This window comes from Oncorhynchus masou, chromosome 11 (assembly GCF_036934945.1).
Source record: "Oncorhynchus masou masou isolate Uvic2021 chromosome 11, UVic_Omas_1.1, whole genome shotgun sequence".
Classification (NCBI taxonomy): Eukaryota; Metazoa; Chordata; class Actinopteri; order Salmoniformes; family Salmonidae; genus Oncorhynchus; species Oncorhynchus masou.
The window spans coordinates 58,448,476-58,466,706 of record NC_088222.1 but is presented as its reverse complement, the minus strand read 5'-3'; the positions used below and the strand labels follow the sequence as shown (position 1 = coordinate 58,466,706).

The following is an 18,231-nucleotide window of genomic DNA, read 5'->3' as shown; positions in this document are numbered from 1 at the left end:
ATAATTTTCCTCCCTCATGATGCCATCTATTTTGTGAAGTGCACCAGTCCCTCCTGCAGCAAAGGACCCCCACAACATGATGCTGCCACCCCGTGCTTTCAGGGTGTCGATATAGGACTCGTTTTACTGTGGATATGGATACTTTTGTACCTGTTCCCCCAGCATCTTCACAAAGTCATTTGCTGTTGTTCTGGGATAGATTCGCACCAAAGTACGTTCTTCTCTAGGATACTCAACACGTCTCCTTCCTGAGCGGTATGATGGTGTTTATATTTGCGTACTATTGTTTGTACAGATGAACGTGGTACCTTCAGGCATTTGGAAATTGCTCCCAAGGATGAACCAGACTTGTAGAGGTCTACCATTTTTTTCTGAGGTCTTGGCTGATTTCTGTTGATTTTCCCATGATGTCAAGCAAAGAGGCACTGAGTTTCAAGGTATGCCTTGAAATACATCCATATGTACACCTCTAATTGACTGATGATGTTAATTAGCCTATCAGAAGCTTCTAAAGCCATGACATAATCTTCTGGAATTTTCCAAGCTGTTTAAAGGCACAGTCAACTTAGTGTCTGTAAACTTCTGACCCACTGGAATTGTGATATATTATTTCACTTAAAATTCAATGTGTCTGGAAACAATTGTTGAAAAAATTGCTTGTGATGCACAAAGTAGATGTCCTAACCGACTTGCCAAAACTATAGTTTGTTACAAGAAATGTGTGGAGTGGTTGAAAAACTAGTTTTAATGACTCCAACATATGTAAACTTCCGACTTCAACTGTACAGTGTCCTCAAATTATTCATACCCCATTCTAAAATGGATTACATGACACATAATACCACATCTACCAAGAGATGTCCTCCTTTGCTATTCTCTGCTCGACTTAGGGACCTTACAGTGTGGGTAAAGAGATGAGATTGTCGTTCAAAAATCATGTTAAAACACCATTATTGCACAGAGTGAGTCCATGCAATTTGCGAACTTGAACTGAACTTAATTTGCCATAAAGGGATCGAATACTTATTGACTCAAGACATTTAATATTTTTTATTTGTCAATATTTATAAAAACATAAATCCACTTCAACAATATGGGGTATTTATGGCTAACACAATTGTAGGAAAAGTCAAGGGATGTGAATACACTCTAAAGGCCCTGTACCTCACACCTACTATACTGACACTCCAACACACACACACTCTAAAGGCCCTGTACCTCACACCTACTATACTGACACTCCAACACACACACTGTCTATTATTCATCTTGACTGCCTGATCACTTTTATCCCTACTTACATGTACATATTACCTCATATTACATGTACATATTACCTCAACTACCTCGTACCCCTGCACATCGTCTCTGTACTGGTACTCCTTGTATATAACCTTGTTATTGTTATTTTATTGTGTGATCATTTATTTAGCAAATGTTTCTTACTTATCTCTGCATTGTTGGAAAAGGGCTTCTAAGTAAGCATTTCACTGTAAAGTCTACACCTTGTGTATTCGGCACCTGTGACAAATCAAATTTGATAGTTTGATTAACTTACGTATTAATTCGGGTTCACAGTGTGGACCGAACAGAGGTCACCACACCGAACGGTTTGGTACGAATGTGTACAGTTACAACTAATATTTGCACATTGTTATATTAGCATAACACTGCTTCCAGATCATTATGTGAAGTATGGTTTATTCTACATAGAACTGTTACACTTTAAAGTTACCAAAACACTCTAAACTATCTACATAAGTTCAGCAATTGCACTAGTCTCAAATGACTCTTTAGGCTACTGACCGATGCAAAGCTTCCTCCTGAGCGGTATGAGAAGAGTGCCATCCTCCTGCATCTCACATCTGCTTGTAGTTATTGAACTCTGCCTGCTGGAACCAAGGGTTGAGGCAAACTCTGTCCTATCCAGGATGGAGTGTCATGCACTTCACCTCCCTGCCGTGTAACTGCACCCTTCTATAACCTGTAATACATTACATAGATGAAAGGGACTTCATCACCCACTGGAGACATGAAGACAGAACCACACCCAGAGAGCTGTGCATGTCAGTGTGTGCTTAGACAGCCAAATCCTTAGATTCGCCCAAATAGACTAATAGAATGCCATTCTAGTTCTGGTTAGACAGCTGAAGTTGTGCTCTACATACAACTGATTTTTATTTGCTTGGTAAGTGTAGACATACTGGTCTATATTGACATCAATATGATAGTTGCAACATAAAAATGTGTCTTTGTAACAAACACACGGATACATTTTTAGTTGATAAATGGATCTACACTAAAGCTGGGCGATGTTTGTGCAATGTCCACATGTAACCTACACCTGTAGAGATACTAATGCTGGGATTTGTCCCCCGGGAAAGATCTAACGGCGGACATAAGGGGAGATGAGACAAAACTAGCCAGTTATAGAACATTGTGATGTAGGACAGCTGAGCTGACTCAAGACTGGGCATTCAACTCACAGTTGACACGGTTTCAATGGTAACATGTATTTACATGACGAAACGTTAAAACTAAGTTGCAAGCTAATTTTATAGCAAGGTGTTGTAGAACAAGTGTCTTATGAAACACATTCCAAACACTGGCTCCTGCCATAACTGATTTGACAGAAATATCAGCTAGATAAGATAGCGTGGTGATATCTGTAGCTGGCTATGCTAGCTGGCTATGCTAGCTGGCTGCTGTCAGCTTGGCTAAACACAAGGTCAGTGCAGGCTTTAGCTGACACGTCATTCTCTAGATGGTCAGCTGAATACACGACCTGGTAATCCATCTGGCTCTGGGGACTTGTGAATGCTAACCTATTTAAAAAGGTCTTACTCCCATTGGCTACGGCGACATGATCACACAGTCATCGAGAACAGCTGGTGCTCTCACGCATGGTTCAGTGTTGATTGCCTCGAAGCGAGCATAGAAAGCATTTAGCTCGTCTGGTAGGCTTGCGTCACATGGCAGCTCACTGCTGGGTTTCCTTTTGTAATCCGTGATAGTTGTCAAGCCCTGGAACATCCAACGAGCGTCAGAGCCGGTGAAGTAGGATTCGATCTTACTCCAGTATTGACGCTTTACCTCTGATGGCGTCGGAAGTCATAGGCAGATTTCTTATTGGAGTCCCGCTCCTTGAATGCGGCAGCTCTAGCCTTTAGCTCAGTGCGGATACTTCCTGTAATCCATGGCTTATGGTTGGGATATGTACGTACGACGTCATTGATGCACTTATTAATGAAGCCGGTAACTAATGTGATAAACTCTTCAATGCCATCAGATAGAACATATTCCAGTCTGTGCTAGCAACACAGTCCTGTAGTTTAGCACCATCTTTTTAATTGACCACTGGTACTTTCTGTTTAGGTTTTAGCTTGTAATCAGGAGGATCGATTTATGGTCAGATTTGCGAAATGGATTACTTTGTATGAGCCTATGTGTGTGGATTAAATATGATCTAGAGTTTTGCCTCTAGCTGCACATGGCATGCTGGTAGAAATGAGTTTATCATTAGTTATTCTAACTCAGGCGAGCAGAACCTTGATACTTCCCTAATATTAGATATTGCGCACCAGCTGTTAACAGACACACACCACCCAAGGTAGAGCCTGAGTGAGTTCACTCAACCACTGATAAGGGGCGGCAATTAAGCCCACTATAAGCTCTGTGGAAAACCGAGGTGATTTGTTCAGACCACAACTTACCGTTGTCATTAGGTATGAAGAAACGGCAAGATGATAAGTGAGGGAGGTCAGGGTGTGTTCATTATGCACTTATCCAATAAGAAGCTCTTGCTTTTGTGGTCCTGATACTGCTTGCATGAAGCATTGCCGTGTAGCGTAAAAAAACAACTATGCAGACAGAAAGAAAACATGACTTCTTCGGCCGCACTGATTGGAGCACCCGAGTCGAGGAACTCGTCTCCCTGTCTGTTACTGGCTGACCTACCTGTCAGTCATGACGTCACCGCTGCATGCCAACACGACGATGACTCCTGCCGTGGTGGCCATGATGGCGTGGATGGAGGACACCAGCCTGAGAAGGATAAGAAATGTTTCAAAATAGAATGTTACACATTTTAGGAGAAGCTTTAGATTCACTGCAATTAACAGCTTGTTCATCAAATCAAATGTTATTGGTCAAATATACAGGGTTTGCAGATGTTAATGCGAGTGTAGCAAAATTATTATGCTTCTAGTTCCGACAGTGCAGTAAAATCTAACAAGAAATCTCACAATTCCCCAACGACTACATTATACACACAAATGTAAAGGGATGAAGAAGAATATGTACATATAAATATATGGATAAGCGATGGCCGCGCGGCATAGGCAAGATGGTATAGAATACAGTATATACATATGAGATGAGTAATGTAGGATATGTAAACATTACTAAAGTGGCGTTATTTAAAGTGACTAGCGATACCTTTATTAAATCAGTTCATTAAAGAGGCTAGAGATTTGAGTCAGTATGTTGTCAGCAGCCACTCAATGTTAGTGATGGCTGTTTAACAGTCTAATGACCTTGAGACTGAAAAAGAGCTTCTGTCTCTCGGTCCCAGCTTTGATGCAACTGTAATGACCTCGCCTTCTGGATGATAGCAGGGTGAACAGGCAGTGGCTTGGGTGGTTGTTGTCCTTGATGACCTTTTGGCCTTCCTGCTGTAGTTGTCCTGGAGGGCAGGTTGTTTGCCCCCGGTGACGCATTGTGCAGACAGCACTACCCTATATACTGTGCAGTTGCCGTACCAGGCTGCTACCCTAAAGAGAGCCTTGCGGTTGAAGGTTGTGCAGTTGCCGTACCAGGCTGCTACCCTAAAGAGAGCCTTGCGGTTGAAGGATGTGCAGTTGCAGGCTGATACCCTAAAGCCTTGCGGTTGAAGGTTGTGCAGTTGCCGTACCAGGCTGCTACCCTAAAGAGAGCCTTGCGGTTGAAGGCTGTGCAGTTGCCGTACCAGGCTGCTACCCTAAAGGGAGCCTTGCGGTTGAAGGCTGTGCAGTTGCCGTACCAGGCTGCTACCCTAAAGCCTTGCGGTTGAAGGTTGTGCAGTTGCCGTAGGCTGCTACCCTAAAGAGAGCCTTGCGGTTGAAGGCTGTGCAGTTGCCGTACCAGGCTGCTACCCTAAAGAGAGCCTTGCGGTTGAAGGCTGTGCAGTTGCCGTACCAGGCTGCTACCCTAAAGAGAGCCTTGCGGTTGAAGGTTGTGCAGTTGCCGTACCAGGCTGCTACCCTAAAGAGAGCCTTGCGGTTGAAGGCTGTGCAGTTGCCGTACCAGGCTGATACCCTAAAGAGAGCCTTGCGGTTGAAGGCTGTGCAGTTGCCGTACCAGGCTGCTACCCTAAAGAGAGCCTTGCGGTTGAAGGCTGTGCAGTTGCCGTACCAGGCTGCTACCCTAAAGAGAGCCTTGCGGTTGAAGGCTGTGCAGTTGCCGTACCAGGCTGATACCCTAAAGAGAGCCTTGCGGTTGAAGGTTGTGCAGTTGCCGTACCAGGCTGCTACCCTAAAGAGAGCCTTGCGGTTGAAGGTTGTGCAGTTGCCGTACCAGGCTGCTACCCTAAAGAGAGCCTTGCGGTTGAAGGTTGTGCAGTTGCCGTACCAGGCTGCTGCTAAGGTTGTGCAGTAAAAAGAGAGCCTTGCGGTTGAAGGCTGTGCAGTTGCCGTACCAGGCTGCTACCCTAAAGAGAGCCTTGCGGTTGAAGGCTGTGCAGTTGCCGTACCAGGCTGTGATACGACAGTATATCCTTAATTGTGCATCTGTAAAAGTTTAGTGTTTTAGGTGACAGCCTCCTGAGGATGAAGAGGCTCTGTTGCGCACCGTTCTGAGTGGGTAGACCATTTCAGTTAGTCGGTGATCTACTGTCCCGTCAATGTGAATGGGGGGGTGCTCCCCCCTCTGCCGTTGCCGGAAGTCCACGATCATCTTCTTTATTTTGTTGATGTTGAGCGAGAGGTTATTTTCCTGACACCACACTCCGAGGGTCCTCTGAGCTCCTAGGATAGGGCAGTGTGCAGGTGATTGCGTCATCTGTGGACCTATTGGGGTGGTAAGCAAATTGGAGTGGGTCTAGGATATCATAATTTTGCACGACCAATTTTTCAGTTTTTGATTTGTTAAAAAAGTTTGAAATATCCAATAAATGTCATTCCACTTCATGATTGTGTCCCACTTGTTGTTGATTCTTCAAAAAAAACAACAGTTTTATGTCTTTATGTTTGAAGCCTGAAATGTGGCAAAAGGTCGCAAAGTTCAAGGGGGCCGAATACTTTCGCAAGGCACTGTATTTCAAACTTTTTCCAATTTTTAAATCATACATTTAAATGAAGTGCTGAATTGGGTGACATTAATTCGAATAGACACTAACCCTGTCTCTCTATTGACAGCGCTAAAACAGCACATCGTTTCTTAGAGGACAACGATTGGACCGGTTACTTTCTAGACTGTCCAACTGCCCCCCTATTGGAGCAGCTCTAGACTTAATCCTTATAGTGAAGGAAATAAAATGCTAGTAAAACATAGCGACATTCAGTTTGGACTCCAGGCCAATTCAATGGGAACATAACGGGCAGGTGTGACTGACAGGCACTGCAGAGACTTGATATGGATCACCCATCACAAATCTAACCACCATTCATTCTGCACAAATTCAAGGATCAAAACACCAAATAATTCTGTTTCATATGGGCTGCGACCAAAATTGCACCATTATGGGCCCTGGTAAAAATCTAACCACCATTCATTCTGCATAAATTCAAAATGCCCTGGTAAAAAGTAGTACACTAAAGGGAATAGGGTACTATTTCAGACACAACCAAGGAGTTCGCCTTTAAAATGTGGACGAAGGGCTTGTTCAACCAGGCACTCAACTTCCGGCTTAGTATGACAGATCTTGGCATCACTGGCAATATGCAGCTTGAAATCACATTCCTTCACCCTTACCCACAGCCACTCGCTATTCACGCCTTTTATGAATCGCTCAATTTCCAAATTAATAAAGGTGATTGTATTTAGCAGTACAGTAGTCTCACTCCAGGCTAGGTCAAAAGAGGGAGAAGGCACACAGAGCCATTTCCTGTTGAGACCTGCTGCTCCGGAGGCTCGCACCCTTCTCCACAGACCTTCGTTTCATATTGCAGCTTTAATAGGCCTATCATTTCTTTCCTATGGACAATAAAGTATCTATCCATCTATCTAGTATTTATTAGTGTTGTCACAATACCAGAATTTTGACTTCGATACCATGACGATACTCGCTACCACGGCAACAAAATAAGACATATCAGCCTAAGTCACAGAATGGCACTTGACCCAGCCAGAAACTCAGCTACTGCTCTGTTTAATCATTGGCTATCTTTTTTAAAAATTACGTCAACATTTTTCAAAGACAGCAATGTATTCATTAAAAATCTATTTGACTTTGGTAAAAGCAATCTAACAACATAAATGGTAATCCTTTATTTGAATGGTAACTCTATTGATAGCCCAAATTCAGTGTTCAGATAACGGTTTCAATACAGCCCATTCCTGAATCTCTCTGCAATTATCAGTGGTTTGGGAGAATGTCCTTTTAAGGTAGCCACAATTTCATCATATGATTTATCCCTAGGTTTTTCAGGTGGTACTAGGCTGCACAGTAGATTGAATGTTTTTCCTCCCATAACAGTCAAAAATGTTGACACAACGACTTCTGCTAGAATTTAATTTGCCAACACAAAGTACTCAAAACATTCTGTGTAAGAACTCCATTGTTCCACAGATTCATCAAATGTTCCTATATTTCCAACCAAGGCAGACATTTTTGGTTTATTTTTCTTTCTCACACTTTTCAGACGGTCCCTTACTCCGAGACCCCTTTTTTTCTTATTTTAACTCATGATGACTTCACTTTCTTCCGCAGCTTAACTCTTCCTATCCATTGAGGCTCTCGTTGCTGGGACATCACAAGCTAGCTAGCATCACTTGACTGGCTAGCTCCACGTTTTGTTTGCGTATTTCTACAGCGGGAAAAAACTCAGACTTTGACAAAGATAATGAGCCCAAACGTGAGAACGTTTCTTCCTTGTCGCCAGTTTTGTTGTGTGGCACACTGTATAACTTATACAACTAATATATGGACAGGACATGAGTAGAAATTAACGTGGGCATTGTTTAATGTGTTTAACAGTTAGAACATTCCATGCATTTCAACGTAGGTAAGCAAGGGGGGTTTACAGGTGCCCTAAAGGGACAAAACTAGAATATCAATACACAACAAAGGGATATATCTGTTCCTGGTTCATTTTTTTTGGAATGGGGCATGCTTATTTAAGATGGTGAGGAAAGCACTTAAAGAATAACCAGGCATCCTCTACTCTACTGGAAGATGATTTAACAAAGGAGCATTTGTGAAAAAAGCACAATCGTTGCACGACTGTGCCTAACCATAAACACCAATGCCTTTCTTAAAATCAATACACAGAAGTATATATCTTTAAACCTGCTTATTTAGCTAAAAGAAATCCAGATTAGCAGTCAATATTAACCAAGGTGAAATTGTGTCACTTCTCTTCCGTTAATTGCACGCAGAGTCAGTGTATATGCAACAGTTTGGGCAGCCTGGCTCATTGCGAACTAATTTGTCAGAATTTTATGTAATTATGACATAACATTGAAGGTTGTGCAATGTAACAGGAATATTTAGACTTAGGGATGCCACCCGTTAGATAAAATACCGAACGGTTCTGCATTTCACTGAAAGAATAAACGTTTTGTTTTTGAGATGATAGTTTACGGATTCGACCATATTAATGACCAAAGGCTAATATTTCTGTGTGTTATGTTATAATTAAGTCTGATTTGATAGAGCAGTCTGACTGAGCGGTGGTAGGCAGCAGCAGGCCCGTAATCATTCATTCAAACAGCACTTACGTACGCTTTGACAGCAGCTCTTCGCAAGCACAGCGTTGTTTATGACTTCAAGCCTATCAACTCCCGAGATTAGGCTGGTGTAACCGATGTGAAATGGCTTGCTAATTAGCGAGGTGAGCGCTAATAGCGTTTCAAACGTCACTCGCTCTAAGACTTGGAGTAGTTGTTCCCCTTGCTCTGCATAGGTAACGCTGCTTCGAGGGTGGCTGTTGATGTGTTCCTGGTTCGAGCCCAGGTAGGAGTGAGGAGAGGGACGGAAGGTATGCTGTTACACTGGCAATACTAAAGTGCCTATAAGAACATCCAATAGTCAAAGGTATATGAAATACAAATGGTAGAGAGAGAAATAGTCCTATAATTCCTATAATAACTACAAGCTAAAGCTTCTAACCTGGGAATATTGAAAACTCATGTTAAAAGGAACCACCAACTTTCATATGTTCTCATGTTCTGAGCAAGGAACTTAAACATTAGTTTTTTTACATGGCACATATTGCACTTTTACAACACTTTGTTTTTGCATTATTTAAACCAAATTGAACATGTTTCATCATTTATTTGAGGCTACATTTATTTTATTGATGTATTATATTATGGTAAAATAAGTGTTAATTCAGTATTGTTGTAACTATCATTATTACAAATGAATAAAAAAAATTGACCGATTAATCGGTATCGGCTTTTTTGGTCCTCCAATAATCGGTATCGGCGTTGAAAAATCATAATCGGTCGACCTCTAGCTTGTAAGCATGCATTTCACGGTAAGGTTGTATTCGGCGCATGTGACAAATAAAATGTAATTTGATTAAGCATTTTTGTTAACTGTAATTTTGTTAGTTATGCTCCAACTTTCCCTCCACCTTGTGCTAACATCAGTTCTTAATAAGTATTGGTTCTAATAGTTGAAGAGAACTGTCATTCTAACAGCAGAAATGGGGCAGCTGAAGCAACCAAGATAAATGCCTTCTGATGTGACCATGGCTCTCTCAATCACTGTGGAGGGAACAATCCCCGAATCAACTCAGTGATTTCTAAACAAATGTGAAAATGGCCCAAGAGAGTGTGGTTCAGTTGGTTGGAGGAGCATGGGGCTTGGAATAGCAGAGCTGTGGGTTTGAATTAGTTGTTGTATTAGCCACATTTCAAATATCATTTTATTTGTTACATGATTCGTAAACACGTAACAGTGAAGTACTTAGACCCTTCCCTTCCCAACAATGCAGAGAGAAAGAAAATAGAGAAATAGAAAGTAAAAGACAAAAAGTAATAATAGATACATATTAGGGCTGCATTGACAGGGACCTCAAGATACGAAATTATCACGATACCATAGAATCGCAATACGTATATGTATTGTTATTCAATACTGCGATTTTATTGCTATTTGATCTTCCAAACATATTGCTTACTACGCTGAACAAAAATATAAAGTGCAACATGTAAAGTGTTGGTCCTCATGTTTCATGAGCTGATTTATTTTTTTAATCCCTGAAAATTTCCATACAATCCGCTTATTTCTCTCTATTTTTTCACAAATTTGTTTACATCCATATTGGTGAGCATTTATCCTTTTCCAAGATAATCCATCCACCTGAAAGGTGTGGCATATCAAGAAGCTAATTAAACAGTATGATCATTACACAGGTGCACCTTGTGCTGGGGACAATCAAAGTCCACTTTAAATACGCCGTTTTGTCACAACATAATGCCACAGATGTCTCAAGTGTTGAGGAAGTATGCAATTGGCATGCTGACTGCAGGAATGTCCACCAGATAATGTAATGTTAATTTCTCTACCATAAGCTGCCTCCAACGTTGTTTTAAATAATTTGGCAGTATGTCCAACCGGCCTCACAACCGCAGACCACGTTTCCATGCCAGCCGAGGACTTCCACATCAAGCTATTTCACCTGTGGGATCGTCTTGATGGGGAGGGTGTTGTAACACAGTCAAATATTTTGTTGCATGTTGGTACAGCTACAGCTGACTAGCACTAGCTAACGCTACCAAGCAACAACAAAAATTGATTATTTTTACAAATCAAAGTACCAATATAATATCATCCAAAATAATAGCATGATATGCAACTATCGATTTCTTCCCCCATCACTACCATATATAGCTTAATAAATACGTCTCAACTGTATGTTTCATTGAATACAAGTGTTCACAAAAGAACCATTTTATTAGAACTATATTATTCCTGCATTGGCCAATAGCCACATATTGTGGAGCACGAGCTCCAAGTGTGTAATAATGTTTAGATTTGATAAATGGTTGTACAAAAGGACCTATAATGGAGCGAGCAGGTTGCATCTATGGTAACTAAGTGCAGCAAAACACTTTTCCCCCCCATACTCTTACCTTAAAAGAGTCAATGCGCCACAAGACCTGATGAACATTAACACCGGCTACATATGCCCCACCCTGCAATATGCCGCAGCTCATGGACCCAGGCCTAGTCTGGTGACCCGGAGCATATTCAGAAGAGAGCATGCATGCCGCATCATCCTAGGAGGATACTCCAGTTATACTGAGGCACTACTGACCCTGTCTCTACCCAGGCTTCTTGAAAAGGAGGACACAGCTCTGCAGACTTCGCTGTCAGCCTCCTCAACTCTCCATTCAGAGACTATCTACCCCCTGACCGAAACACAGCAACAGGTAGGAACACCCGCTGCCAAAATCAACTGACAATCCAAAAGTCAACAATACAGAAGGTCACCTATCCCATACCTCTGTTCATTAATTAGTCACTAAGATCGCTGGACCTCAATTAATAATTGTATAATTTCTATACATTTTTGTATTTTGTCAACCTCTTAAATCATCCATATTTTGTATGCGCAATGATTTCAGTTTGTATTGACTGCTATGAGTATATCATTCTTTTTACTTTACTGAACACACTCACATGACCAAATGTATGTGGACACCCCTACACCATTGCTGACAGGTGTATAAAAATCTAGCACACAGCCCTGCAATCTCCATAGACAAACATTAGCAGTAGAATGGCCTTACTGAGCCCAGTGACTTTCAACATGGCACCATCACAGGAAGCCATCTTTCCAACATGTCCGTTCGTCAAATTTCTGCCCTGCTAGAGCTGCCTGGTCAGGTGTAAGTGCTGTCATTGTGAAGTGAAAATGACGCGAAGTGGTAGGCCACAGAAATGGGAACACTGAGTGCTGAAGCGTGAAGAAATCATCTGTCCTCGGTTACAACACTAGCTAACAAGTTCCCAACGGCGTCTGGAAGCAACAAGCCCATGATTTTGGAAAGAGATGTTCGACGAGCAGGTGTCCACATACTTTCGGTCAGTATCTATCCATCTTTAACTGTATGTTTCAGTGGATAAGCATGTTGACAAAATAACCATATTATAATTCATATGAAGCCTATATTATTATGTTAAGCATGGCTACGAACAGTGTGGCTACATAGGTGATCTTATGTTCTTCCCATGATGGAAAGACCTGGGCCTATCCTGCCTGAACACACCAATAGGAGGAGGCCTTCACATCAGTCCCACACACATGGTGCACTGCAGGTGGAGATACGGTCATTTCCATGTAAAGGGACCCATGAGCACCAACATGTGAAAATGGGTTTCAAATTTAAGCTAAGAGTCTATATAGAAAGTCTACATCTCCATTAACTTATTTTTTTAAAACATTTTTGTTGCATTACAAGGTGGGATTGAACAATTTAATTGTATTTTTTTGTCATCGATCTACACAAAATACTCCCTAATGTACATAATCTAACTTTTGACAAATGAATACTAATTTAATAACTCAAATAGTAGTTGCATAAGTATTCACCCATTTTGCTTAGGCAAGGCTAAATTAGTTCTGAAATAAACTTTGTCATAACAAATCACATAACTGTGTGAAATAATAGGACTTTTTTTGTCCCCCATACATACAACAACTGTAAGGTCCCCCAGTCAAGTACTGAATTTAAAGCACATATTCAACTACAAAAGGCCAGGGAGCTTTTCGAAAGCCTCAAAGAGGGGCAGTGATCAGGAGATGGGTAACAATAACAAATCAGACACAGACTATATCTTTAAGCATGGTCAAGTTAATAATTACATTGTGGATTATGTATTAAGCCACCCAGACACATCAAAGATGCTGTAGTCTTTCTGAACTGAGCTACAGGACAGGAATGAAACTGCTTATGGATGTCACCATGAGGTCATTGGTGATATAAAAATGTCTAGAGTTCAATGGCTGTGATGCGAGAAAGCTGAGGATGGATCAACAACATTGTAAAAAAAATGGTTCGGCATACATTTTAAGTGAAATCAGTCTCACCACAATGAAATTGTCCACAAAACACCACTTTACCCACGTGACACAAACCCCGACGAATGCTGTTCACAACGGTCTTGAGGGGAGTTGGGGCAAATGAGAATAAAACTGTTATTGTTCATTACAAATGTCAGTACCATTCTTCTACTTAACATTATAGAGGGGATATATACTACATGACCTTCTGAGAAAGCTTTCCACTAGATGTTGGAACATTGCTGCAGGGACTTGCTTCCATTCAGCCATGAGCCTTAGTGAGGTCGGGCACTGAGGATGGGCGATTAGACCTTGCTCGCAGTGTTCGCGGTGTTCCAATTCATCGCAAAGGTGTTCGATTGGGTTGAGGTCAAGGCTCTGTGCAGGCCAGTCAAGTTCAAGTCTAGCAGGGCAGAAATTTGACAAACTGACTTGTTGGAAAGGTGGCATCCTACGACTGTGCCACGTTGAAAGTCACTAGGCTCTTCAGTAAGGCCATCATATTGACAATGATTGCATGGCTGTGTGCTAAATTTTATACACCTGTCAGCAACAGGTGTATCTGAAATAGACAAATCGAATCATTTCAAGGGGTGTCCACATACACTATATATATGAAAGTATGTGGAACGAGAAATGGTCTGGTCTAATCTTGTTATAGAATCTGTATTTTTGAAAATGCCACTGCCTAAAATACCGCCAGAAGGAGCAGCACACTGCAGCTTTTCCAGATGCTCACTGACCCTTTAACGGGCAGGTAAAACAAATACAACACATACAGTAGCAGGCCAAGAGATCGTTAAAAAAAACGTATATGAATTAACTATCAATTAGGTTGCTGATGGGCATTCATGATAACATTTGTTGTCTTTTTGTAACCTAGTCTACGTTATTGCAGCCAGATAATGCCCGATAGCTTCTCCCGCTATCGGGATATGTGACATAATCAAACTGGTAAGGCATTCAAGGCTGACTTGACGGGGTTACTGAGCTAGCTATTTAGATATGTATCCCCCGAGGCATCAACACATGCGTTTAAGAAAAGCATTTTCCGTTAGATGAGCATTAGCGAATTAATAGGAGCGTGATTAAGGCCAAGCGATCGGCTCAGTATACTGTAGTTCAGCACTTTACATTGCATAACTCAGCCACCACAGCGATCGAGTTTGAAGGGGAATGATCAACGAGCTAGAGAGTGACATGGTACAAATGAGCATCGAACTCACCCCTGCGCATGTGATTGTGTAATTTTGACCAAGACGCAGCAATATTCCCATGGTATTACTATGTTGTAATTCACAGGGCTAGCCACCACCGTTATGATAACGCAGCCTACAATAACATTATCGGGTACGACAATGGCCATGACGACATATCAAATGTACAAATGCATAATTTCTAATCTAATATCTTTCAGCACTGTTTGAAATAGCAACGGTGGCTAATTCGGTTAAAACCCACGGCAAGCCAGAGACTCAGCAATTTGGTGTATCAGCTTGCATGGTCGTACTAGCTAGCATAGCCTCCTAGGGCCAGCTACTGCTTGACCAGCTATGTCCAGGATTAAACGTTTACCATCTGGGAAAAAAATAATAATAATTACCTCTCGCTGACCAGTACAACGTCTGCATCGGTCCACTGTTTGAAAATGGACGGGAGTACCCTCCGAAAGACGAAGAAGAGTCCGGGAAAAACTACGACGCCGCAAGCCAGCACTTGCAACATCCTTGCGCTTCTCCCACTATCGACCTATCTATTATTATAATATGGGTCGAGGGCTGCAAGATGTATTTTACACACCGCGTTTCACACCGGCGACTGGGATTCGCCGTGTTTGCTAGACAGCATTAGTGCTCACGCCACAAGATCCAGTCACCGGTGACCGCTGCGTTTTTTCCCTTGCCTCAGCAACACCACACTGTACACACAACCTAGCTAGCGAAGGTACCCGGTGATTGATTGGTCTTCACTCCTGGCGCAAAGCCGGTAACGTTAGACAGCACGCTAACTACATGCCGCGGAATACAATTTAATATCGAGGTTTGGGAATATTCTACCAGAAAAAAACTGGGGGAAAAATAATACATATGTGAATTAAACCGAGGCAAGGTTTGACCTACGCGTCGGTTTCTCCGAGTTGGGGTACCTTGCTATGCGAACTATCAACGACTCCACAAGCGCTCTCTTATCAAAGATGTGGATAACTTAACCAAGACAGACCACAGCCTGTCGTTTCAAATGAGTCATAGTGGGCAGAACAAGCAAGGAGGTGGGCAGAGTCAAGCACGAGCTAGCAAGATCCTATTGGCGCGTTTTAGCTGTATTTGCATATTTCCGATAGGGAACGCCTTCTCCATGCGTGTGTGCAATATATCAATTCCCTTTGCACTTCTAAACAACGCAATTTAAAAAAACTTCAGCAAAAGGTAAAGTCTAGAAAACTTAGTCCACTGTTTGTAACAAATTATACAAACAGTGACAAAATGTGCTATATCAGCCAAAATCCATCTTGTTCCATCTTTCCCACTTCTGGCCACTGGACTTCCTCTCACTAACATGTTTGGTAGTGTGTGAAAACGCCAAGCGGATGCTTCACATTTACACTTCCGCTGAAATATCTGTGTAATTGTTCCATCTGTGCGGTTATTCATGACGGTGCAGAGATCCGACAAGCAATGTGGACAAGGCGCATTCCGCAAGACAGCGCCATCTAGGCAGTAGCGGACCTGTGCTGCCCATATAGGCATAGTTCACCCTGATCATTTTTAATTTACTGTAATTTTGTTTTAGAAGCCTACTCTTACTGTACACATAATTAGGCTAGGCAATGTTGCAAAATTATTCATTTTTGCAAAAACACGCAATTTAAAGAGGACATGTACAAGAGGACATGTACATTAGTGTCCAGTTTGAGAAACAGACACCCCACAAGTCCTCAACTGGCAGCTTCATTAAATAGTACCCGCAAAACACCAGCCTCAACGTCAACAGTAAAGAGGCGACTCCGGGATGCTGGCCTTCTTTTGCCCACGTTAATCTTTTATTTTTATAGGCCAGTCTGAGATTAGGCTTTTTCTTTGGAACTGCCTAGAAATTCAGCATCCCGGAGTCGCCTCTTCACCGTTGATGTTGAGACTGGTGTTTTGTGGGTACTATTTAATGAAGCTGCCAGTTGAGGACTTGTGAGGCATCTGTTTCTCAAACTAGGCACTCTAATGTACTTGTCCTCTTGCTCAGTTGTGCACTGGGGCATCCCACTCCTCTTTCTATTCTGGTTCGAGACAGTTTGCCCTGTTCTGTGAAGGGAGCAGTACACAGTGTTGTACGAGATCAGTTTCTTGGCAATTTCTCGCATGGAATAGCCTTAATTTCTCAGAACAATAATAGACTGACGAGTTTCAGAAGAAAGACCTTTATTTCTGTCCATTTTGAGCCTGTAATCGAACCCACAAATGCTGATGCTTCATATATTCAACTAGTCTAAAGAAGGCCAGTTTTATTGCTTCTTTAATCAGACCAACATTTTTCAGCTGTGTTAGCATAATTGCAAAATAGTTTTCTAATGATCAACTAGCCTTTTAAAATGATACACTTGGAATAGCTAACAAAATGTACCATTGGAACACAGGAGTGATGGTTGCTGAAAATGGGCCTTTGTACTAGAGGTCGCCGATATCGATTATTAGAGGACCAAAAAAAGCCAATATCGATTAATCGGACGATTTTTTTATTTTTTTCATTTTGTTATTTTGTTTTTGTTTTTTTGTTTGTTTTTGTAATAATGACAATTTCAACAATACTGAATGAACACTTGTTTTAACTTAATATAATACATCAATAAAATCTATTTGGCCTCAAATCAATAATGAAACATGTTCAATTTGGTTTAAATAATGCCAAAATGAAGTGTTGGAGAAGAAAGTAAAAGTTCAATATGTGCCATGTAAGAAAGCTAACGTTGAAGTTCCTTGCTCAAAACATGAGAACATATGAAAGCTGGTGGTTCCTTTTAACATGAGTCATCAATATTCCCAGGTAAGAAGTTTTAGGTTGCAGTTATTATAGGAATTATAGGACTATTTCTCTCTATACCATTTGTATTTTATATACCTTTGACTATTGGATGTTCTCATAGACACTTTAGTATTGCCAGTGTAACAGTATAGCTTCCGTCCTTCTCATCGCCCCTACCTGGGCTCAAACAAGGTACACATCGACAACTGCCACCCTCGACGCAGCGTTACCCATGCAGATCAAGGGGAACAACTACTCCAAGTCTCCCGTTAACTAGCTTGCCATTTCACATCGGTTACACCAGCCTAATCTCAGGAGTTGATAGGCTTGAAGTCATGAACAGCTCAATGCTTGAAGAATTGCGAAGAGCTGCTGGCATAACGCACGAGAGTGCTGTTTGAATGAATGCATACGAGCCTGCTGGTGCCTACCATTGCTCAGTCAGACTGCTCTATCAAATCATAGACTTAATTATAACATAATAACACACAGAAATATGAGCCTTAGGTCATTAATATGGTCGAATCTGTAAACTATCATCTCAAAAACAAAACGTTTATTCTTTCAGTGAAATGCAGAACCGTTCCGTATTTTATCTAACGGGTGGCATCCATAAGTCTAAATATTTCTGTTACATTGCACAACCTTCAATGTTATGTCATAATTACGTAAAATTCTGGCAAAGTAGTTCGCAGCGAGCCAGGCTGCCCAAACTGTTGCATATACCCTGACTCTGCGTGCAATGAACGCAAGAGAAGTGACACAATTTCACCTGGTTAATATTGCCTGCTAACCTGGATTTCTTTTAGCTAAATATGCAGGTTTAAAAATATATACTTCTGTGTATTGATTTTAAGAAAGGCATTGATGTTAATGGTTAGGTACAGTCGTGCAATGATTGTGCTCTTTTAGCAAATGTGCTTTTGTTAAATCATCCCCCGTTTGGCGAAGTTGGCTGTCTTTGTTAGGAAGAAATAGTCTTCACACAGTTCGCAACGAGCCA

The 18,231-nt window shown here is 41.6% G+C and overlaps 1 protein-coding gene across 1 annotated transcript in view; it reads right to left on the bottom strand.

Annotated features, from left to right (window-relative positions):
• LOC135548884 (ceramide synthase-like) overlaps nt 1-15,383 on the bottom strand; it is a 35,592-nt gene extending 20,209 nt beyond the window's left edge. The window contains exons 1-2 of the mRNA XM_064978945.1: nt 14,818-15,383; nt 3,958-4,044 (exon numbers count right to left, since the gene is read on the bottom strand). Of these exons, the coding sequence (XP_064835017.1) occupies nt 3,958-4,044; nt 14,818-14,939 (209 nt within the window). The 5' untranslated portion in view covers nt 14,940-15,383. The remainder of the gene's footprint in view (nt 1-3,957; nt 4,045-14,817) is intronic.
• Between the last annotated feature and the right edge of the window lie 2,848 nt (nt 15,384-18,231).